The sequence below is a fragment of the Chelonia mydas genome, chromosome 3 (assembly GCF_015237465.2).
Source record: "Chelonia mydas isolate rCheMyd1 chromosome 3, rCheMyd1.pri.v2, whole genome shotgun sequence".
Classification (NCBI taxonomy): Eukaryota; Metazoa; Chordata; order Testudines; family Cheloniidae; genus Chelonia; species Chelonia mydas.
The window spans coordinates 153,264,984-153,289,989 of NC_057851.1; the positions used below are offsets into that span (position 1 = coordinate 153,264,984).

At 42.0% G+C, this 25,006-nt stretch overlaps 2 protein-coding genes and 1 long non-coding RNA gene across 14 annotated transcripts in view; 2 read left to right on the forward strand and 1 right to left on the reverse strand.

Annotated features, from left to right (window-relative positions):
* TMEM63A (transmembrane protein 63A) overlaps window positions 1-3,760 on the forward strand; it is a 39,368-nt gene extending 35,608 nt beyond the window's left edge. For all 9 annotated transcript variants that reach the window (XM_037895631.2, XM_037895632.2, XM_043543568.1 and 6 more), the window contains 3 exons: window positions 1,398-1,513; window positions 1,936-1,995; window positions 2,676-3,760. In XM_037895631.2, coding sequence (XP_037751559.1) covers window positions 1,398-1,513; window positions 1,936-1,995; window positions 2,676-2,828 — 329 coding nt within the window. In that variant the 3' untranslated portion in view covers window positions 2,829-3,760. The remainder of the gene's footprint in view (window positions 1-1,397; window positions 1,514-1,935; window positions 1,996-2,675) is intronic.
* A 10,104-nt stretch (window positions 3,761-13,864) lies between these two features.
* Window positions 13,865-25,006, reverse strand: part of EPHX1 (epoxide hydrolase 1) — a 44,771-nt gene continuing 33,629 nt past the window's right edge. For all 4 annotated transcript variants that reach the window (XM_037895633.2, XM_043543569.1, XM_043543572.1 and 1 more), the window contains 5 exons: window positions 24,682-24,811; window positions 23,651-23,865; window positions 19,566-19,674; window positions 18,100-18,225; window positions 13,865-14,612 (listed from right to left, as the gene is read on the reverse strand). In XM_037895633.2, coding sequence (XP_037751561.1) covers window positions 14,387-14,612; window positions 18,100-18,225; window positions 19,566-19,674; window positions 23,651-23,865; window positions 24,682-24,811 — 806 coding nt within the window. In that variant the 3' untranslated portion in view covers window positions 13,865-14,386. The remainder of the gene's footprint in view (window positions 14,613-18,099; window positions 18,226-19,565; window positions 19,675-23,650; window positions 23,866-24,681; window positions 24,812-25,006) is intronic.
* On the forward strand, window positions 14,606-19,685 carry LOC122465171. The gene is made up of 2 exons (XR_006289797.1): window positions 14,606-15,899; window positions 16,653-19,685. It is a non-coding gene; the product is annotated as an uncharacterized LOC122465171 (long non-coding RNA).

Genomic DNA, 25,006 nt, shown 5'->3' on the forward strand with positions numbered 1-25,006 from the left:
CTAAAGTCATGTGGGAAGTTTCTTAACCTCTCTGAGCCTCTAGCTGTGCATTTTTAAGACAGGGATAATAATCCTTACCTGCTTCGTGGGGATATTGCAAGGCTTACCGTCTTCACAGTACTTTGAGATCCTCTAACAGGAGGTAATAGCGGAGGGCAAGGTAGACGAACACCTGTCAAGAATGGTCTAGATAATACTTAGTCCTGAGTGCAGGGGACTGGACTAGATGACCTCTCAAGGTCCCTTCCAGTCCTACGATTCTATTACATTTAACTTTTAAGCTGTTAGCTGACACATTCTCTCACTGATCCCCACTCACATTGGCCTCAAATTATAAATGTTCATTGTGCCACAAACTTGTTTTATTAACAGAGTTGCTGGGGGAAGTTGGTGGCTTGAGTTTTGGGCACCTAGAACATTATTGGAGGTTGTTTGGGGGTTTTGTTACTCATGATGCACTTGAAGCTTTTGGTGCTGTGGAGAAGATTCAGCATCTTTTTTCTTCCCCCAACTTCTCCCTTTGGGTTGGGGATAGAAAATATTGTGAGATTCCATTCCCTTGACATAACCACTTATGACACTGTAATTACTGTTAAAGTAGTGTATCTGTTAAAGGGCCAGTATCCTGCTTCTAGCAAAGGCCTATTCCTGATGTTTCAGAGGAAGGCAAATGCCCACAATATGCACTGGCTAATAGTTAAAAATATATGATTGTCTTGTTTTGCAACTCGGAAGCTAAATGCTGATTGATCAAATTATCTGTTGGTGTGATGATCTGCCCTGCCATGCAGGGTACCTGAGTTTGATCCTGTTTGTTGACTTAGGATTGCACCCACTGTGAGCTAAGCACTTTCTTAGAAGGATGGTCCCTGCTCCAGATTGCTCACATTCTTAGTCTTGGAGTTTTGATCTCTAGTGCAGCAGTAGCTGAGAGTGCAGTGACAGCAGCTCATGTGGCTCAGGAGAGTGGTTTGTATCACTCCACAACGGTTGCTGTGAATGCTCAGATGGTATTGACTGGCACTGAAAGCAGCTGTCTAGTACCCTAAGGATTATGCCTGAAATATGGGGCTTCTGAGGATGGGAGAGAGAAAGCGGGGAAGGTCTTACAGGTTAAGACGTGGACTTAGAGAGCTCCTCTATATAAGGGTCAGGAAAAGATCCTTCTATTGTGCTGTATGTAATGAGTAGGTCATGAAATCAGTGTGTCCCACATGGTGCTTTATTAGCTATTTTTTTTTTCCTCTGTAGGGTTTTTCTTCTATTTTGTTCCATTCTCCAGAGAGTGAGCGTTCTTCTCAGATATGCTATTTGTGATCAGTGTGATTTGTTTTTGTTGCTTTTACCTACTTGAACCACTTATGACATTCCATTTTGTATTCTGTTTGTTTTTTAAGGTTTTAAAGCTCCCACGACCCTCTTTACGTTCCTAGTTGTCAGCATCACAATTGTTGTTTGTTTCGCTTATAGTTGTTTTGTCTGCTTCAAGTACCTGAGCCCACTGAATTACAAGGTAAACTCCTATTGAATGTATTGGGGAAATAACCACTAGCATTTGTACTGTGCTTGGCACTTCACAAACTAATCCCAGGGAAGCAAATGGCAAAATTCCTGTTTACTTCAGTAGGAGCAGGATCTGTCCACAAGGGGTTCAGTCCTATAAGATGATGAAAACATGCTGCTAAGTAAAGAGGCAGGTTGTTTTGCACACAAGGGGAGGGAGAGAGGGGAGCGCTGGAGGAATGAAGAGCAGTATGGGAGGCAGGTACGAAGTGGGAAGCTTTGGAGGAGCACAGGCAGCAGCTGAGGTTTCAGTGTAATATATAATGGGACATTGTGCTAAATCTGTTCACTAATAACCTGATGTTTATGATCAGTTCCATGTAACTGATTGATTTACCAGGTTAATACTTTCTCCTTACTGTCTTTATATAGATAGAATTGCCAAGTGGAAGAGGAAGTGACGCTGATGCAGAAGCAGCTCCAAGATCTGCTGTAAGCCCTTAGCAAAAAGTATTTTTTACCCTTTCAAGGAAAACAAACTCCTGACCCTGCCCAGAAGAGGGCTTGTGTAGGAGATTACTAGTCTGAATGGTGTCAGGGTAGGTATTAGCTGACTCGAGGGTCAGATGATCAGAACACTGCGCTTACCTATTTGAAAGGGTTGCTCTAAATATACCTTCTGACTTAAGCCTGATAAGAATAAGGGAGAGAGATTTTAAATACCCTTTACTTCCAATAGCTACTGTGTTGTGTTCTGATTAGCTGGGTCTCACACCAAACACTAGAAGATTAGTTGCATTTGAATGCTGACTGTGCAATCACACTGCTTGGAGACTGAGAGGTGTGATGTGCACAGCAGAGTTTCAGTGCCACGTCACCAAAACATGACCACAAGACTTTATTTGCACTGGGTTTTGAAATACTGTTTGGGTGAATACAGATACCTCAGTGTGCGAGAGCCCATGTGATATGCAGGCACACTTGAGTTTTGCACTAGGGAATTTATTTTGAGGGACAAAGGGCAATTTTAAGATGAAGGGGACAGAGTTGGGGGAACATAAAAGTAAAAAGGAGGCATTTTGGGGGGAAAGATTTTAAATAATAAATTATCCCAATATTTTAAAAGTATACTAGAGACTAAATAATAAAACTCCAAATGTTTGCAATTTCAGGTGTATCTCCCACGGGTCTTGCTTAGTCATCCTACAGAAAGGACAGCACTGGCTCAGAAAGAGCAGCAGTCATATGGCACCATGGGTACTGATGCACTGACAGAAGACAGCATAGCCTACTTTGGGGCACCTGCAGTAATTGAAGAGGCATAGAAGTATTTCTGCTGATCTCCAGGACTAACACAAGGTGGTGCACTTGGTCCAGCTTTAACAGAACTGATCCCTCAAGCATTCTGATTTATTTACCCTGTCTGCAGAAGAGGAACAGAAATAATTCAGCGCGTGATCTGCAGCTCTACTTGGGAGATTAAAAGGCAGCCACCTTGGGACCGATTGTTTTACAGGCCATCTACACACATTGTGAAACAAGTCTGCTGAATGATATGAAGGAGACAATCCTCAGGGACTGCTACTTTGGGTTTACTGTTGAATCACTTACCTTATGGAGAGATTTCACTCTTCACAGATAAAAGGTCACTGAAGCAAAGCAGCCCCACAACTGTAGGTGTCAATTTATTTGAAATGACTCCCCTTGAATTTTAATCAGCGCCAAGGATTTATTAATCACTGGGATTGATAAATCCAGAAACTGTCAGTTTTGATGAAAATTTGAAAGCAAATACTACCCCTACTGGTGAGAGCCAGGAAAAAGGCTTGTGGTGTCTCCTCTCCCCCACCCCAAAATACCCAGTCCACACAACGTTACTTTGATGAAGGAGACGAGGGCTTTATTGTGCACTTTGATTGTGAATGTTCCAAATCCAGAGGACTTTTGTGAATAAGGGATTGATCTGCTATAACTTTTATATATTTTTGCAGGGGATGCATTAGTTACTTTCTGTTCCTTGCACAAGAAATATTCACCTGCCAACAATAAAGGATGTAAACATTTTATCTTTTTCTTTTTTTAATCTGGTTACCGTGACAAATTTCTGCCAATTTCTGGTAAGTGCCAATCGTATGAACTGTAAGATGTTACACCGTTTTTAAGTATGTAGTAGGAGCCAATTTATCCTAAAGCTACATTGTGTCAAAGCATAACTAAGCAATAATCACATAACAATAAAACACTGAGTTCAGCGAAATTCTAGAGCTGTCTTTATTGACTATCATTCTTTGCATATTAAACACTCATGTGCCACCTCAGAGACCTACCAATATTAAGATACTAATAAGTGAGTGGGCCTCTGGGGCCAAATGCTGCAACATGCTAAGTGGCTGCCGAGAAAGTGAGTACCCTTGACATTCCTGCAGTGAATCTTGTTGATTTGTATAGAAAATCCTTTTGTTCTTGTTAGGAGTTTTCTACTTCTCTCCTGTGAACTCCTCAGGCCAGGACTACTGTTTCTTGATTGTCTGAAAAATGACTGACTAACATGTCTTGAGTGGTACCACAAATAAAGGTATTCAGTGTCTTGTAGGATTAGCCCTATGTTCCCAAAAATCTGTTTTCCTGCTCTCTTGCTGGACTAGTGCTGAGAATGTCAGAGGAGATGATGGAAGGAACAAATTGGCAGAGTTTTGGAGAGGAGTCCTATCCTGCGAGTCAGAGGATACATAAAAACACCTGGTTCTAATGACGTAAGTGAGGGGATCCCTCCTATTAAAAAGGGCTGCATTTGTGCCAGACTCTTCTGCCTTAAGTCACTTATATGTTGTCCCTTTCCTTTTTAAAACCGATAGAATTGCCAGAAGTGAAATATGCATTGGATGCAAACCACTACTTGAAGGTTTGGACTGAAACCAAGTAAAAAAGGATATTCTGAGCTACAGCTTCTACTCCACATTCTGACTTGTACAGGTATTACATGTGGTTATGAGTAGAGCCTTACCAAATTCACAGTCCATTTTGGTCAAGTTCATGGTCATAGGATTTAAAAAATTGTAAATTTCATGATTTCAGCTGTTTAAATCTGAAATTTCATGGTGTTGTAATTGTAGGGGTCCTGACCCAAAAAGAAGGTGTGTGGGGGGGGTGTCACAAGGTTATTATTAGGGGGGTTACGGTACTCCTACCCTTATGTCTGCACTGCTGCTGGTGGCGGAGCTGCCTTCAGAGCTAAGCAGCTGGAGAGCAGCAGCTCAGAAATAAGGGTGGCATGGTATGGTATTGCATCCTTCCTTCTGCGCTGCCTTCAGAGCTGGGCGCCCAGCTAACAGCCGCCACTCTCCAGCTGCCCCGCACTGAAGGCAGTGCAGAAGGAAGGGTGGCAATACCATGACCCCCTTAAAAAAAATCTTGACGCTCTCACCCCCCAACTCCCTTTTGGGTCAGGACCCCCAGTTTGAGAAACGCTGGTCTCCCCTGTGAAATCTGTATAGTATAAGGTAAAAGCACACAGAAGACCGGATTTTGCGCCCCATGACATGTTTTTCATGGCCATGAATTTGGTAGGGCCCTAGTTTTGAAAATCCTGCTATTCATGGCCATATTAGAGGCAATACCAGAAGGAAGCCTGGTAATTCTGCCATCCCACTTTTCAGTTGTTCAGTTCAAGTTAAACTTTAACATCCTCTTCACATGCATCTATGTAAGCAGTTCTCACCCCTTTTGTTAGGCACCTTCACTGGTAATCATGATGCTGAAGGGTTTGACTCCCACACTTGTCCTGTTAGCTGTGGCTGGACACCAGTCAGGAATCGTTGTCTTCCACAGTAGAACTCAGTTCTTTAACGTTTGTTGCCACTGATCTACTGACTGAGGTCCTGGGTCTGATATCTAGGACAAGAGTGAGCTTAGTATTTAATTTCCTTTGGTGTCTGTCCTCTCTGCACTCGTGAAAGGCAGAAGGCTGACAGTCCTTGACAATGAATCTTCTCATCCTCAGGACAGATTCATCATGGACAGTGGCAATAATAGTGCCAGCTTCCACATGCAGCCCTGCTCTAGATTCTAGATCAAAAACGAGCTGAAGCGGGGAGGAATTTCCATCTCACTGAGTAGTCATTATATGGCCTCTGCTGAGTGCTAGCAAGGGGTCTGATGCAGAAGCTTATTTTACCTAGGCCAACAAACCATCATGTAGCAACCACTCTTGGTCACCATCAACCTATGATAATGTTGAACTCACAAACTGTACCTGTGAGAGGCTCTGTATCCATTACCAGTTCCCTGAGGCATCCAGTCCCTTTCCATTTTTGTATCCACGGTATTATAACTGAACTGTAGCATGACCTAGTGCACTCACTTTCTCAGTTTGGCTGGGGGATGGAAGCATCCACTAGTAAATTACAAGACCTCTGCCTAGCAGCACAGAATAAAGGCTGCTCTGACCTAAGTTTGCTATGTTGTCCTTTGGGTCTATTTCAGAGCTGGAAGAAATTCAGAAACTGCACTGATTGTTAGTTCATTCTTTTGTGCTGGTGAAAGTTTCCAAGAGAATAAAATTAGATCAGTAATAGGAACTCCCCACATTCCTTGCTGAGCCTTAGAGAAAAAGCATTTCACAGTAAGGGATGGAAACTTCAGCAAATGTGGATATTGGACTGTACCATATGTGAAATTCATATTTAAAGGCATTGTGCGTTCTTTACTGAACCTCTTATAAATCCTTTGGCAAGCAACATAAGCAAATGACCCAGCTGGAGTTGCTGATCCTAACTATCAGAAGCCATATTTCCTAAGATTCGAGGCCTGCAAATCTGCCTGGTATACCTCAGAAAGAACAACTGCCTCACCTTCCAACTTCTTGCTAAGTCATTACTTGCTTTCTGAGCAGCAGCTGTGTCCTGGAACTTGGTGTTTCTATGGAACTTGAATTTTAGGGAGGCCTAACATTCAAGTGTGACTAAAAGCGAGAGATACTACATACTGTACACATAGCAAAAAAACACATTATCCAGAGTGGAGTATGGAGCCTGTTTTGGTGTCTCTGTACCGGGGTGCATTTCTGTTCATCTCCTTGCAGTTGTGCAAGGACTGAATTCAGGTTAGAAAAGAAAAAAGTGAAGCACAAGCACTGACAACCTAATGTATTACAAAAAGATGGAGTCATCCTTGGAGAAGTGGAGGGGGAAGTTTTCTCAGCCATAGTTGAAGTGTGGTGGGTAGGATAGTAGGATCTTTGTGAAAGATTTTTCTCCTGCCTACCTGTCATCACTAACCTGATCACACCAAAGGCTATGAAGTACGGTCTATGCAATGCCTACTCTTTGATGGAACAATACTTGGAAACAAACAGATTTTTATCTCTACTGGATGGATTCCCTCTGCTAGGGAGAATATTTTTCTTTTAACGATCTATAACCCTCTCTATTAACAAACACAATGTCCATTTTCCTATTGTGCCCTGATGGCCACACAAATATTTCTGCTAGATCCCAAAGGGACTTAACAGGCAGCTGTGCTCGTACTCTGCATCTAACAGCTGCAAGTGTCTCTGCTTCAGATAGTTTAAAGCTAGCAAAGCTTAGGTATTTTGTACCCTGAGGGCAGCTGTTCCCCAGGTCATAACAATGAACAAACCAATAAAGGCAGATGCACTGAAAATTGACCCATGGGGTCAAGTCTCTGGCTTGCTGATATATCTCCTGGCTCTTGCTAACATCTGACATCAAACTGGTCAGGTCTGTGTGCAGAGCTCTCAGATCTCAGTTGCAGCAAGTATGACACCCCAATTTTGTTCTCTCAAGTACAGAATTTCTGGATGACCTCAAATTGGTCTTTGTTAGTACAGTCTATAAGTAGTTGCCCTTTGGGAAGGGCATGAATGGGGGCCAGCTGTGTTTCTGCTGTCTACACAAGGCCTTAACTTCTAATCCTTCTGACAGAACATAGAGAATTGGGCTCTGTGAATTAGCTGGCCCAGTATGTGAAACTACCCTTCCACATCCAATGTGTCTCCATTACTAATCTCTTCCAATTTGGAACTTGCAATCCCCCGTTCAATGAATCTGGATTCCTGGTGACACCATAAGCTGTCCCCTCTCCTGGGGGTGGGTAGGATTAGTTTTCTTCTGTGGTTGCTTATTCCCTTCTTTCCTGAAGAAGCTCTGGTACAGCATAAAATTGATCTTCACAGACCTGAATGCACTGAAATTCCCTCCTGGAGACCAGGTTTTATGACTAGAGGATAGTATGTTGCTCTTCTGTAGTATTAAATATGGATTTCACTGACTTAAGGAAGCTAAATATATATTTGCAATGTCCATTTTGGATTGAGTGCTATAAGTCCTGTTTGGAAATGGCAAAAGCAGCAATGCAATTTTGCCTCAACTCTGGCAATTAAGTTTAGAATTTCCTTCTTTTTTACACATTGTGTATCTACGTTTGAAAGCTGTACTGAGAACAGCAACTTAATCGTGGCCACTCTCACTTTAGCTGCAGTCACTTTTCCCTGAGGCTTGTGAGCGGGGTTACTGAGTCAACATGGTTTCTAAATGACGATCTAGAGCACTATATTCTCCCCCATACACATGTACAGCAGCTTACCCCAACCTAAAAAGAGTTGCTGGGGGAGAAAATATGGGACTCTCTCGGGGATTGGTCAGACCATACTGGAATGCCGTGTTAACACTTAAAAAAGGATGTTGAAAAATGGTTCAGAGAAGAGCCCTGAGAATGAACTGAGGAAGCAATGATTGACTGTTCTGGATGGCTAAAGTTAGGCTTCAGGGGGAGCTGTTAGTGCCTATGCCTCTGAAAATCCAGCTATTGATTTTTTTCAAAGGTGTTGAATACCTGTAGGTCCCATTTAACTTCAGTTGGATTTTTCGGGTGCTCAGGCCTGCCTGTCAGAGGTGCTCACTTTAGTTAAACATTTTGTGAAATTTGATCTGAACCCGAGTCAGTGGCAAAGCTGTGACAAGAACCTAGCTCTCCGGCCTCACTGTCCCCTTGTTCTAACCACCAGACAAGCTCCCCTGCCACAGCTGCTGGAAAAGGAATCCCTTTCTGATCTATTCTACAAGGGGGGGAAAAATGCTAAGTCATAGAAAGATCACCCAATGTGTTTGCTTCATCAACATACACAAGAGTATAGCGGCGTGGCCAGGGTGGAGAGCAAACTCACCCTCCAGCAGCAGTTCCTTCCCCCAAGGCTGAGGCAGACTCCCCACTCTGGGCGTTGCAAGCTGGTGCACACCTGTCTGGCCTTCCATCTCCATGAGGAGCTGATGGGCTAACCCTGAGTAGCACTGCAATCTCCTGCACAGGCTGCAATGCCACTCAGTTTGGGGGCTACATCAAATGTGTTTTTACAGTCCTTTCCAAGATTTCATGGACTTTATTCAAGTTCACGATTACCAAGACCTCTGTGACAAAATCACAGCCCTGTGCATGAGGGTGTGCTAGGGTATCAAGGTTTGATCACTGAGAGTTTAGGATGGCTGCCTTATTCATGGTGAAGCCATAACTGAGTTGTACTGATCACCCTAAATAAGTGCCAGTACAACCTTCCTACCACACCATCCTCTACTCTGTATATCTTACAGATTTTACTGCATAATACTTGAGAGATTCTCAAATGTATTGGTACTATTTCATCCTTCTGACTGTAAAACCAGGTTTCTGTACGTGTCTTAGAGCGACATCTTTTCTATGAAGCCATAAGGCCTTGGTTTTAAGATTTGGTGTGTCTCAACCTGCCTGTGGCAGCTCTAAGGGAGTTTTCTGTTGGAGGTAGTTTAAGCTTTAGTCAGGTTTCTCTGATTCTTTTGCTTCTGTGTAGTGTCCCAGGTGCTTCAGGTGGCTCAACCCCAAACAGCATACAATCAAAATCTGCTTCTCTAGAGAAACATTCAAGAATTCTGAGAAGTAAAATGAGCTGTGTGTCGGGGACAAATAGGAGTCATTAAGCAAATACCTTCCACTTCCCAATTTAAAAAAAAAAAAAAAAAAAAGTGGAGATGACAGTGCTGTCTAGGGGTTAGAGCAGGGGCCAGCATTATATCTGAGTTCCAGGAAGTTAGTGAGAAGTGTTGGGCAAGTTGCTTAATTTTTCTTTATCTAAGTTACCCCATTTTTCAGATGGGGAAAGAACCTTTCCATACCTTTGTTCAACCTTCTGCCAGCATACGCTAACTAGGTTAATATCAAAGTATTACTGTTACAGTGTGAGAGAGTGCAGGGACAGATTTCCTTTCAGCCCCTACGTCCAGGCAAGAGCAATGCTAGAGCACAATAGGCACAAATCTATTTTTAGAGGAAAAAACCCCAGCCACGTCAGTCTATTTCTAAAACAGGTTCCCATCTGCTCAGCCGAGAGAAGCTCATAGAAGTGTCACTCAGACCCCTGGTAGATGAAAGGTTAATACATGCTGTCAAAGCACAGTCTACATCTGCTGTTGCAGAGTCTACCCTAGACTAGGACGGAAATGTGACTGGGCTCAGCTGGAGGGGAATTAGTACAATGCGAAGGACTGTAAGCAGGGTGAACCCTTGCCCGCACTAAGTTGGACTGAACCAGAGCTACCATGCGAGGAAAGGCAAATCTTAGCAGCAGCACACCTTCTTCAGATTTCACTGGAGAAATGCTGACAGCAAAGCCGCTCCCTGTTTCTATCATTTATCTAAGTGCCACCTCCTGTCTTGCTTGTTCTTCACTCAGCCTCCGCTTACCTGACCTCTGACAGTGCACACGAACAAGTAGTGCTCTTCCCAGAGTGGAGTTTGTACAATGTCCTTGTTGTTGGAGGCAATGACCGAAGGAGGTGGGCTCAGTGGTGAGCCCAATGGCCCTATAAACAGTTCCCTGTTAATATTCCATTCCTGACAACTAAGCATGAAAATACAGACTAGCTGGCATATTTTTCAGCTTAACAGATGTGGTAGTAAGTGATGAGCTTAAAAAAATGTTTTAAAAAAACTGAACTAAAGGACGGCGCATAGTGCAGGGGCTCATGCCTGGGAGAGGGAAGCAGGTGCCCAAGGCCAAGATTTTCCAAAGTGACCAGTGCTTTGGGGTGCCTCACTTTTTGACATATGTGACACTTTAAAGGGGCCTGATTGTAACCAGGTGGGTGCTCAGTACCATCTGCAAGTCACGCCTCGTTAAGGTGTTACAAGTTGGGCCATGATCAGTTATCACTTTGGATAAGCATGGCAGTGTTCTTTTTCTATACCTTCCATTCACCTGCTGGGAGAGTCACTGCCTCCATTTACGCCTCAGTTTGCCACTCTGTAAAATGGAAATAATGAGGCCCTTCTGTGACCATCACCTATGGCAGTTTGAAACAGCGGCTGTAGAAGTGGATTCTTTTATTTTGAGGTGGAACTGTTGACCTATTTAACTAGCCAGGAATAATACATTGTGATTTGCTGTCTTCAAAGCTCTAATTAGAACTCACGAGAGAGAGAGAATTTTCTTTATGGGACTATGCTTCATGCAGTCAGCTTTGGGAAGAAAGGCAGGGTTACCTGAAATGTAGTTTTCATTTGCTCCCTTAAGATGGGGTGCTTTGCATGAATATGGTCCCTGTTCGTGGAAGGGCCTAGGCACAGTTGGAGCCTGGTAAGCTCTACAGTGCACTTTGGTGCTGGAACTGGTGTCCCCTTCCTGACGGGAATTTAAGAAAGAGGAGCTCATGCTGTGCACAACTCGCCTATGGGTAAAAAGGGATCATTCAGCACTTGTCTGTGTATAAATATAACTAGCTGGAAAACAACCAACAAAGCCTGAATGGGCCTAATTCTCCTATAAGCATCAGCATAAACCCTATCAATGCTCCTGGCATTACATATTCACTGTGAGTGGAAAATTTACTGTAAGGGAGGAGTTTTAGACTTCAGTTATAAGAATCATGTCATAGCAAGTGAAATGAAGGGCATCATTTTCCGTGTTTACATCAACTGGCCTGAAATCAATATGGATTTATGCCTTGTCTCCTTTGACTGTACCCACCAGAGCCTTTCCTATCCAAACTCTTCCAAGCAAAGATTTATCTTCACTGAATGCACTTTGTATATTGCACCTTCTATAAGTAAAAACTACTTTTTCAAAGTCCAAGGTTGTCTTTACATCAGAACTGGCTGACCAGCCTAGTATCTTCACCAAACACCGCTGTAAGACTTTGTTTTACAGAAAATGAGGTGGAGGAAAGGAATTATGTTAATGAAACTTTTCAGCGGCTAAAGAGCTCTGCTCCTGGATCAGAGAAGCAGTCTGTGTTTGTGAAAGCCATGGCTACTGCTTTGAGGATCCTTTTTGGAACAGCTTAGCACCTGGCTGAATAATTTCTATCCTGAGACAAGCTCTTTTGCTGGGTGAAAAGTTTCACAAAGAACAGAATCTACAACAAATCAGCTGCTACTCTGATGAATGCCAAGATGCCCAGCTGGCTTAGGAACAAATCCCATTCTTTGTGAAAGGAGCTATTCGTCATTCTTATTAGCATTATTCATCATCGCTGCATCACAATCATTAGCTAATGGAGAACATGAAAATTCAAAAAAATGTTGACTGGCTCTTCTTTTGAACCCTTTAGAAGAATATGACCAATTACCATACGCTCCCGATAATAAGTCCTCCATCCAACACTCGGGTATAATTTGCTCAAAGCTGTGGTAGCCAGATATCAAAACCAGCTGTTAAGGTCACACCAGAGTTTTGTCCATAAAAGAGGCGATGCAAACAGATCTTCTCCATCACCACATTTGGATAATGTCATAACCTGCAATTCAGACACTGGGGTTGTTTCAAGTTTTCTATATTAGGTGTTGTTATAAATAAAGCAAGAAGTGGACAGCAGGGTGCGTTGTTCCGTTTTTTAAATAAACTGAGTATGCACGTGATCATGATAGTGACAGGACACAGGTTAAAGTTTTAGACATACTACTTTAACTGTGTTATTAGCAGGTGTGATTGACTAAAAATGTAACTTTAAAAAAATGTTGTTTTCACCATATATGTTGGTAAGGTTTGCATTTCACTCTTCCTAGATGAAGAAAAGAGTATTAGCTCCTGCTGCAATTGGATTTCTGTATTTTAGAAACTTGAATAAGAGACAACGGGAACATTTGAGTCAAACTTAATTAAAAATAAAAAATTAATGACAGATATTTCTACTGATCTTTGAAAAACCTAATTTTTATGTCCAGATCTGGTCAGTCAATTCCATTTTCTTGTAGCCTTTACAGTGTCTTTCTGTAAAAGAAAAAATTTTAACATGGAAAATTGACAAAACTGATATAAAATTCTGTTTCCTTTGTTGTACAGAATGTGGTGCTCACTCATTTTCTCTCAGTGGCTGGTGGGCTTTATCATCGGTGTCTCAAATTACTCAGTGCAACAAATGCTGAACCATCAGCAGGAACATTTAAAAGAAAAAAACAACTGTCTTGTTAAAGACGGGGCCTGGGAGGGCTGCTGTAACCTAAGAAGTTGGAACAGACTCATTTACTTTCCTCTACCTCCTTTTGTTCAGACCTGGCCCCTAAAAGTAGAGCTACACCAGAAAGAAGATGAAACTGCTTCTGAGCTTTCGACTTACTCACATTAGAAAACTGATCTGGCAGGCATCATATAACAAACTTCACTTCCACTTATTTTGTCTGTGCTGTGACTGATCAGTCCCTGGGGAAATATTCATTTATATTAGTATACAGCAATGTTTCCTGATATTGTAGCAGATGTCTGCATAAGCAGTAAAGATGTGACAGGGTGACCTATTGCCCTGAAATGTAAGACCACACGTGGGGGTATGAGGGAAGGAAGACAAATATGAGTGTCCAGAAGCCAAGGACTTAATCAAAAAAGGAACATATCAGGGCCTGCAAACACCCTCTCATCCCCATGGGAAAGCACTTTCACCACAGTGTACCTCGAATAACTCAAAAAAGGCCCCTCCCTATGGCAAATTCTTTCTAGGAACAAGAGGATGATTCTTCATTTACATCCTGTGCCTGCAAGCAACAGAGAATAGAGTGAGAACATAACAGAATATTTTACTAATGAAAACAGAGGTAAAGCACGTGCAGATTTTGTTGCTCACGTCCCTACTGAGCTGGGGGACAGTCAGCATTTGGAGAAGTTTGAGCTGAACTTTTTTTAAAATTTCCCTTCCATCCCGGACTCCCAAATCCTCCTGTTAGTGGTTAAGTCATCCCATCATGCCTAGCAGAAATCTCATTACAATCAGATGCCACAGCATGAAACGTACTGAGATATTAGCAAGGGAGGAAGTAAGCAAAAACCTTCCAGGTCAGGTTTTTCCTTTTGCTCAGAACAGAGCTTAAAAATTCACCACAGAAGTTTAATAGGCTTTTCTTTATTGAATGATTAACTGCTGCAGTAGTTCAGTTAGTTATGCATTAAAATGCTACATTTCCCACCTTTCAGTACAGAAATCTAATGCATACTATTAGCAGAGAAGTGACACCATAACCCCTGAATATAGATTATCATCAGCTGAAAATCTCAAGATGCCACATGGTTGTAGTAACTCAAGGAAATTTACTCCTCCAAAGACACATCTAAATCAAACAAGATCTACTCCCCGCTGCATCTCCAAAGCAAAGAGAATTAACAGGTGTCAATGCTGACATTCAGAGTTCTGCATGTGAAAAGACACATTTTCATCTTACATTCTTATACTGTTTCAGTTCAGCCTGCTGGTGAAGAGTAACTATTACACCCTAAGAATACTACATCTGAATAAACAGCTGCTCTATTTTATTTTCTATTATATCTTGTTCAAGGCAAGCTTGCATATCATAACACAGGCCATACTGAGGTTACAAGTGCCTGAAGTTAAAGGCACCTCACACAGGGGAGTTATTTTCCCTTCTCCCGCCAGAGTTCCTCCTTTTCCACTCTCCCCACAAATTGCTGAATATCTGCGGCAAGAAGTTCCGGTTCTTCAAAGGCTGCGAAGTGGCCACCTCGTGGCATGAAATTGAAGGAGATGATATTGATGTACTTCTGCTGCGCCCAGGACCGAGGAGTGTGCAGGACTTCATTGGGGAAGGAAGCAATACCTGTAGGCACTCGCACAGGGAGCCTGAAAGGGGATAGAGAGAAGAGAAAACAACTTTGTCCTTCTAGAACACTTTTCAATAGCGAATGAAAGTGCTTTATAAACAGGTTAGCAAGATTCAGAACCCTGCTGAAATAGGAATTATATTCCCCTTCTACAGATGGAGAAACTAAGACAGAAGTTAAGTGACGACAGGGTAGTGATAGAGCTAAGAATATAATCCAACTGACTCCCAATCCCTGGCTCTAACCACTAGACACCATCACCTCCAATACCTGAAAAGACTTTAAAAGGACGTGGCTTCAAATTTTATGTAAATATAGGAACTGACTTCGTACAATTTGTGAAGTACCCTCAGAAGGGGCACAGATACTCAACACAATTAACGTTAAGAGCAAGGGGGAAGGAATGCAAACCAAAACAGGGAAAGAGCAGGTTAAAGAATATTTAGAGAAGATGGATGTATTCAAGTCAGCAGGACCTGATGAAATAGCTCGCAGGATACTTCAGAAACTAGCTAAAGCAATCACTGAACTGTTAGCAATTATCTACAAGAACTCCTGGATGACAGGTGAGGTCCCAGAGGACTGGAGAAGGGCACACACAGAACCTGTCTTTAAAATGGGGAACAAAGAGCACACAAGGAATTACAGACCAGCCAGCCCTACTTCAATACCTGGAAAGATATTGGTACAATTATTAAACAATCAAGTGGTAAGCATCAGAGGATAATAGTGTTATAAGGAATAGCCAGCATGGATTTGTCAAGAACAAATCATGACAAACCAACCTCACCTCCTACTTTGACAGTGTTACTGGCCAAGTGGAAGGGTGGGGGAGCTATCAACATGATGTATCTTATTTTAGTAAGGCTTTCAACGCAGTCCCACGTGACATTCTCATAAGCAAACTAGGGAAACATAATCTAGCTGATATTACTGTAAGGTGGGTGCACAACTGGGTGAAAGACCACATGCAAAGAGTAGTTATCAATGGTTTACTGTCAAACTGGGGAGAGCATATCTAGTGGGGTACTGCAGGGGTTTGCCTTGGATCTAGTACTACACAATGTTTTCATTAATAACTTGGGTAATAGAGTGTAGAGTATGCTTATAAAATCTATGGATGACACCAAGCTAGGACAAGTGCAAAGTACTACACTTGGGAAGGAAAAATCAAATGTACAACTACAAAATGGGGAATAAATAGCTAAGTGGTAGTACTACTGGAGAGGATCTGGGATTATAGTGGATCACAAACTGAATATGAATCAAAATGATGCAGCTGCAAAAAGGGCTAATGTTCTGGGGTGTATTACCAAGACTGTCGTATGTAAGATGCGGAACGTAATTGTACTGTGTCCTATTCTGGGCACCACACTTTAGGACAGATGTGGATAAATGGGAGAGAGTCCTGAGGAGAGCAAATAAAAGGTTTAGAAAAACCTGGCCTATAAGGAAACGTTCAAACAACTGGGCATGTTTAGTCTTGAGAAGAGAAGACTGAGGGAGGAGCAAATACCAGTCTTCAAATATGTTAAGGGCTGTTATTAAGAGGAAGGTAATCAATTGTTCTCCATTTCCATTTCAAGGTAGGACAAGAAGTAATGGGCAATTTAGGTTAAATATTAGGAAACACTTTCTAACTATAAGGTTAGTTAAGCTCCGGAATGGGTTTTCAAGGGAGGTTGTGGAATCCCTATCATGAGGTTTTTAAGAACAGGTTGGACAAATACCTGTCACGGATGGTCTAAGTTTACTTGGTCCCACCTCATTACAAGAGGTTGGCTTATATGATTAGATGAGGTTCCTCGGAGGTTCTTTCCAGAGGAAGGGGAAGGGGGGAAGTAACCACTGAATGGAAGTCTGATCAAACTACACCAAGGATCATGCGTTTGACAGGAATTCAAAGGACTGCAACAAAAACTATGAGGGAACTGGATGGGTTATTTATGCGGGAAGGAAGATTAGAACTAAATATGGGGAACTTGCCAAGACAACTGAAGGGTGGGAAATGTATTAAGAGTCTATGTATCTGAAGGGTGTAAACAGCAGTGATAGAAAGGAATCGTTTAGAATGCTCCAAGGGGCTTTCGGTAGGGATGATGGGATGAAGTTGAACAAAGGTAAATTTAGGCTGGATATCAGGAAATATTTCATAGCACTGAGGTCGCTCAGCCTGTGGAATAGTCTCCCGTGGATGAAACTCTCCCATCTATGCCATTTAAAACTGGACTGCACAAAGCACACAAGAATATACTGTAAAGAACAATTCTGCAGAGGCAGGTGGAGTGGAAGCAAATGGTTATGACCTCAAGGGTCCAATTTCTAGGATTTTATTGCATTTGTTGTAAACCAAGAGTAGAATTCTCACAAGGATGTAAGGGCCAGATTTTCAAGGTATTTAAGGTGCTAAAGATGCAAACGGGCACCTACTGGGATTTTCAGACATTCCTAAGCCCTATAGACATCTAATTCCCACTGATTTCGATAGGGCTCAGGTATTTTTGTAAATCACACTATTGACCTATTTGCATCTTTAGGTGCCCAAATATCTTTGCAAATCTGGCCCTAAGTGACTTAGGAACCTAAGTCCCATTTTCAACAGTGACTTAAAGAGGGTTTTTTTCTAAAGCCAGGTCTACAGTAAAAAGTTAGGTCGACCCAGCAATGTTGCTCAGGGGTGTGAAAACTCCACATACCTGAGCAATATAGTTAAACCAACCTAACACCTGGTGTAGACAGCGTTAGGCCAATACAGTAATTCTCCCCTTGACCTAGCTATTGCCTATCAGGGAAGTGGATTAACTACTGCAATGAGAATCCCCCTCCTATCACTGTAGTGAGCATCTACACTGAAGCACCACCACGGCACAGCTGTACCATTTCTACTGAATATGTAGCCAAAGGTACAAAGGTCAGTTAGGCATCTAACCCCCATTGAAAATCAATGGGAATGAGATGCCTAACTCCCATTCGGGTCTTTGAAACTCTTCCCCTTTAGCGCCTAAGTACCATTGACTTTCAATGAGACAAAGGCTTCTATATGCTTAAGTCAATTTTGAAAGTGGGATTTAAGCCCTTTTGAAAACTTCACCCCAAATCAAGATAAGCAGGATAACAAAACCAGATGACCAAGGGTGTAAGCTATGTAAGTGAACGCTGACTACAAGATTCAGTCAAGATGGCAAATACAGTTTAATTCATTACCTGAACTAAGGTCTCAAATTGTTTGCACACTCTCTCTCTCACTTCACTAAGGTGTAAACATGGTAATTCTCACCAGAAGTTTAACAGCAGAGTTGCTGTAGTGAAGTCTCTTATTGCTGAGCAACATACTGCAGCACATTTGGAAAATACAGCAAAAGTCAAGAAATAGACTTGTCCAATCAATGCACAAAATACATACTGTGATGCAGCTTCTCCCCCACAATATTCACTAACCCACACCATGTCACTAGCACACATGTATGTGCAAATTCAAGGAGGAGCACGTAAAGAAAGCCTCTTACTTCTCATGTTTCTGCGTACCAATCCCCTTCCCGAAATTCTCCTTGTAGAAACGCATTGCAGAAACCATGCAGCCTGGCACCCAATAGAGCATGACGTTAGTGAGAAGGTCATCCAGAGAGTACTTCCTGAAAAGGTCAGCACAGAAATGGCCTCAGGAGAGTTGAATGTAGTTTAGTTTATGGTAGAATAATCATTTCAAATCTTTATGGCTGTTTACTTTGGTTAAATTATAAAAATTAAAGCAAAAATGGCTAACAAAAAATAGTACTAGCGCACTAATTCAGAAAGGACTTGACACAATTTCTCACCCCAACCCTCCATTCCTACAGCTCAGGTATTTCAGAGCTACCCCAACTATTTTAGCATTGCCCATTCCTGCAAGCCCAAACATTTTAGGCTAGCAGGAAGGGGGAGTGCTGAGTATTTAGCACTCATATAGACATGTAAAGCCTAACACTTCAACATCCTTACAAGGGAGACAGACTCCAAAAAATATCCCAGCTCCAATAATACTGTCAAAAGAGGCCACGAACTAGCACCACCTATATCGTCCCTTCAGTGAAGGGGGAGACCAGAAGAGCATGTTGGGCAGCTTGTGTAATTTATTTTCATAAACCTAAACACTAACATACGTTTTCAATAAAAGACTAAATTAAAAAAACTACAGAAACTTGGCCAGTCTTTGCTATGAATATAGGTTTCATACCCCACAGTAAACCTGTCAGGGGAGACATTATATTCAAATAATTTTCACTGGCCTTTTTCTAATGTGCAGTCTGGCTCAGCTTCAGCCAGGTAGCTCAGCAAGTTTTAGGGCTTCTTTAGAGTCTCACACACAGATTTCTACCCCAAGCCAAGACTGACCCATTAGTAGCAAACTGTAAGTATACATTTTTATGACAATGGTTATCTTAAAGTAAATAAATCTGTGAAGAGATAAAGATTTGCATTAGATTGAATCAGAAATGGTATTTTGTGAGCAAAAAATCTTTGGTGTTTGGTATAAACCAGATTCCTCCTCCCTCCACCTTCCCTGACATTTTCTCTGCTGTTTTTTAAATATGATATTAGTTCTAGTGAGAGGTGCCAGAATGACAACCGTAGAAACGAAAAGTCCTCTGCTTATCCATAAAACAGACACCACATGGGCAGTGGCAGGGCAAGTTTCTTCCATACACTGCCAGTGTACCTCTACCATGGCCTGGAGGGATCACAGATAGGTGTGAGGGTGTAGATGAGTCTTCAAGGCCCATTCACTTTTGGCCTCTTTTCTATGATTGCCAACACAAGTGTAATTTTGTTCTATTGTGGCCACACAGTTTCCTTGCAGGATGGCAGGTAAACCAAATTACCGCAACAGAGCTTTGAGAGACTAATGTGATCTAAACATAAGTCTGGGCTGAGTGACCTCCTCTAGAATAGGGCAAGAGGCCGATGGTGAGTCAGAGGAAGAGGTTGTTCCCACCTTTCTAGACCGCCATCCTCTAGTTTCCGGAATTCAAGATCAGTCCACGTAGAAAACTTCTCCAAGATGTATGCAGCCAGCCCCACTGGAGAGTCATTCAGGCCACAGCCTGAAAAGGAGGAGAAAAATTAAAAATAAGTCTGGCGTACCCTGCTATTAATCTCCAATTGCATTAGAAGCTTCCCATTATAGTACAGAACAGTTACAGCTGTTGGAACAGCTTTGTGAGGGTCGGGGGGAGGGCGTTTTAAGCTATCATAAAGAGAACAAGTCAGAACCTATTATTGTCTAATCATTAAACATGGTAATAGACTCAGCATTACTCGGATACCGTATGTATTTAAAATTAAATGTAAGAGTCATATTTCTAATGGCTTTTTCTGCCAACTAATAAGATTAAGCTTTATGTGCCACGTAAGATTTGCCTCTGTTATTAAGTGGAAGCTACTGTCAAATACTAAGAGTATTACTGGGACAAATTCTGCTTGCCATAGGGGCTACTTGTATGAAGAGAAGACAAGCAGGATTTAGCACATCGTATCAAACAGAACAAACTCTTTTTGGGGAATTCCATCTTGTCCTATATTACAAATACCCATTGCTTTATAGAGTTTGCTTTTCACCATTTCTGCTCTTTATTTTCTGCACTCAGCTTCGACAGTGAACTTACACCTACTTCTAGGTTTTTGCTCCCAAGTCAGAATATGTTAACATTGGGTGCCATAAGGGTTTCTCCTACTTTTCAGTGATTTTGGGATCCTGACATTTCGCAGCTTCACATATGTCTAATTCTGGCTTCTAAAGGATGATACTGAAATGAGGAACGAGCATCTTTAAAACCCCATCCATGCTTACGGGGTGCATTTAAGGTTCATGGATGAAATTATGTTAGCAACAGCTTTTACTTAAACATGGATAATGCTAGCAAAGTTTTAACCATCTGGTGGCTGAGGCTTAAAAAGCAAGCTACCAAATGTTGTCATAATAGTTTTTAGCCTGAATATCATACTTTCCAATTGCACTGCATAGGCATGCAGTGATCCTTGTAACACCATAGTGAAGTGGGCGGAGTAGATCAGTGCCTCCGTTTTCCAAATGGGAAAAACTGAGGCATTGTCTCCACTAGAGACATCTGCAGGAGTAAAGGACCATTGTTCTCTGATGCTCACTTGAAATGCAACTTCCATGCACATCCCAAAATGCTTCAGTCAACTGCAGTGAACCAACAATCAGTGCACGTTTCCCCAAGAATTTGTAGGCATAAACTCAATTAAGTGCCAATGTGGATAAAATACAATGGCACAAATGGTGCACTGTCAACTGATAGTCAGATGACAGCTTACTCAGCTAGCAAAGCTCCATAGTTCACTGGCTGAGAATCCCTGCTCTGCCCGTCATGCCCTCCCAGTAGCATACCCTTTTCATCGGACATCCCACTGAGCACTGGTTTCCCCCACTTGACCAAGCCCCATTCAGCACACACATTATCCTTCCCCCTGGGAATGTTCCCTACCACAACTCCACAGGTGCTCAGCGGGCAATCTAGCCTCTGCCATGCCCTCCCCTCCCCTCAATATTCCCCTACCACCACAATTCCAGTAGTGCCCCTGGCTCCAGCTCTGCAACTCCTGAGTCACCAAATTACCAATGATTCACAGCCTGAAAGTTCCACTCTGACAAATCACAGACGATTTGTAGGATCAAGACTCTCAGCCAGCAAACTCCACAGCAGGAGAAGCAGAGCTGCCAGCTGCAGTCACCTGTCAGTCCATCAGCTATCCTTAACCATAATTTAATTAGTGACTTAAGTATAACTAAGGTATAGTTGCAAATAGTTAATGTGTTATGAGAAGTCTATGTATTATGAGAAGTTTATGCATAGATCGTTGTTTCTTTTTTCTGTAAATTTTTTTTAAAAAATTAATTAAATTTAAATTAAAAAGTTAATTGGACAAAATAATTTAATTAGTGACTAGTAACTTTCTAAAAAAAAAAAAAATCTCTGAAAGTAAGCCAGAACTTTTTCCAGGCACTGTGGACTTTTAGTCTGAGGTAACCATTTTGATTATATACTGCAGCATTCTTAAAAAACAGCTATTATTCTCCAATATAATTTCTGTGGCTATATTTTATAAAAAAGCATTACAGCACAATTCTTTTAGCGCAGCAATATTTCACTCAATCTCATGTAATTTAACTGAATACAGCTAAGGAAACTAAGTGTCTTATTCCACCTTCTAGAGTCAGTTGTCCTATTCAGTTACAAAAGGTGCTTTTAAATGGAAGCACTTGGAGTGGGATTCACAAGGGAGACTTAAGCATCTAACTGCCACTTCAGGAACCTAAGTCCAACATTTAGTCCACTGACATCCACAAAATCCCTGTTCTGCTCCTGCCCAACCCTGTAGGCTCCTAATATTCCACCACTAAGGTCACCGAAGAGCCTAAATTTCAGCATGTGCTCAGCTGCCTAAGTCTTGAAAGTGCCCAGCAGCTCAGCACCTAACTCATGACTAAACCCAAGCAGGGTTCACAAACTAAGCATTCCCCACTTACCTTGCCTCTGGGGCCTGATCCTGTAGATGTGATTTGAGCACATTTTTAATCCACACAAAAGATACAAGAGGAGGAGGAGACACTGCCCCCTGCCCCGCATATCACATTTAGCCCAGTAGTTAGAGCATTCATTCAGGATGTGGGAGACCTGGATTCATCTGCCTGATGTGGAACAAGGACTTGGGTTCCTCATCTCCAAGGAGAACACTCTAACTACTTGGCTGGCAGGGGAGACACCTACCCTATTCTGGGTAGGTGTCTCAATCTCTCCAGTTCAGACCTGTACCACTGTGGGTGAGCACTGCAGCTCTTAAGTCTCCCACTTTTAAGTCTCACCTGGACAGTTACCAGAGTGGCCTAGCGATCTGAATGAATTAGATAGTTTATGAGGAACAACCCATTGGTATAATAATAAATGTGGCTGTTTTCAGTATCCAATGTAGCATCAGTTTAATATCTGATGCATTCTCTGTTGAGCGACTACACTCCTTAGCGGGAATGTGGTGGTAGGAATGGACTTTGCAACCCCATAACATCATAATAGAAGTGGACAAGTCTTAATGGATATGTATGAATACATTAGTTATATAAACTAAAAAACATGCCAACACCATTTACAGAGGGTCAGGCACACAACTGCATGCCCAGTTTTTACTTGCAAGTTACTTATTTGTGCATTCAAAGGGCCAGTTAGCTGCACAGCTGGCCACATATGCACCAAAATACTTGATATGCATGCACAACCCTGCTATCTGCATGCACAGAATAGGTGCATACCTTTTGAAAACACAAACCTCCAGTATTTTTTTCCCCCTGCAAACACTGATTTTCTACACATTTTCTGAAATGTACTCTGTATTTAAGAAAAAAATTGAATAGCTCCAAGTGTAGTTTTCCCTGTGATCACAGGATGAGTGCACAGTGCTGTGGAGCAGAGCCCGGCATGGGATTATTCTTTTAATCCCAGTCCTGTCCTGTCCCGCCCTGCACCACCCACTCCCACCCGCTCCCGTATTGTTTCTTGTATTTTTATCCTGCTCCCACCCGCAAAAACCTTAGATCCCGCAAATCCCATGAGACAGATTCCCCTACGCTACTTAAAAAACAAAACAAAACATGGTTGGTTAAGCTACTATATATATATATATATATATATATATATATATATATATATATATATATATATATATATATATATATATATATATATAAATAGAATTCAGATACAATTTTTACCACTAAAAGAATAAAACAAACCTCTCTTAAACCATGTAAAAAAATACTTTAACTCCTGTTATAATAGACATCAAATCTCTTTCTACCCCTCGCTTAAATTTAAGTATTAAAAGTTTAAAAGTGTTTTCCTGCAAATTACTGCAATCTGGTTTTTTTGTCCACCCAATCCCACCTGCAATAAAGTATATTTTACCCACTCCCACTATTATGGCAGCGAGTCCTGCAGGACCCATGGGATCCCAGTCCTGCTGCAGGGCTCTTCTGTGGAGTTTTACAGTAATAAGTCTTTTTACCAACAGTGTCAGGCTTTGTAGCCTGTATGTGAGCATAGCCAGCCTCCACCAAGATCCTATAGAGTCCCTTTTTCAGGAAAGGAAACATCCGTCTGACATCTTCATCCTGGAAACCAAAGAGTCCTGGGAAATAACGTCCCAACAGAATGGACAGCAGCTGGGTAAATCTCATGCTCGTAACTGAAACCATATTTAAGTGAAGGCCTTTCACGTGGCTAAACACAATAAAAAATACAAATTAACAAAAATAGTATTTGGAAACTAAATTACAAGTATTTTTAATCCATAAATTTAATGCACTAGAACAGGGGTTGACAACCTTTCAGAAGTGGTGTGCCGAGTCTTCATTTATTCACTCTAATTTAAGGTTTCGCGTGCCAGTAATACATTTTAACGTTTTTAGAAGGTCTCTTTCTATAAGTCTATAATATATAACTAAACTACTGTTGTATGTAGAGTAAATAAGGTTTTTAAAATGTTTAAGAAGCTTCATTTAAAATTAAATTAAAATGCAGAGCCCCCCGGACCAGTGGCCAGGACCCGGGCAGTGTGAGAGCCACTGAAAATCAGCTCGCGTGCTGCTTTTGGCACGCGTGCCATAGGTTGCCGACCCCTGCACTAGATGCATTTTATCTAGTTCCAACCAAAGGGTTCTGTTGTAGCTCAAAGCACTGGCACCCCCATCCCAGCCTCTCAGGTTCAAGCTGCAAGATGAGTACACAGCTTGATCAGTTTCACAGTTTAGTAGGACAATGTTTATTGCACAGTCCACTAGACTCAATTCCAGAGAAAAGGGTTCAAATGCACATACTGGGTCCCTTGCTAGACCTGACTTGTGGCCATGCCAAAAGCACCACACAATGGGCCATCTCTATTTGAGAGAAGCCCAGGACCTGAGCGGAAATGGTGATCCAGGTCAGGACTGCGTGCAGAGCAATCCAAAGGGGAAAATTACACGCTTCCCTGGTAAAGGCAAGTCAGGAGACCCTCACGTGCATGAGCATTAAATTTACGATTTAAAGAATACTCACTTGGGAGCTATCTGGGCCAGGTTGGTACAGATCAGCCAGCCCCAGTCACCACCTTGAGCATAGAATTCATGGAATCCAAGCCTGCACATCAATTTATAAAATATGCAGGCGGCACTCACAGAATTAAAGCCTGTGAAGAGCAAAAGGCACCAAGTGTTATTGACTAACAGTTACCAACTACCACACTGTACAGACAGTATTTTTTAGTGGTGCTGTCAAAGCCCTACGAGGCGAACAGCAGTTTTCCCTTGCCGAACTCTCCCCCCCCCCCACGCTCCACACTCATGCACATGCTCTACCACAGGGTTAGTGGTCTCCCTGGAGA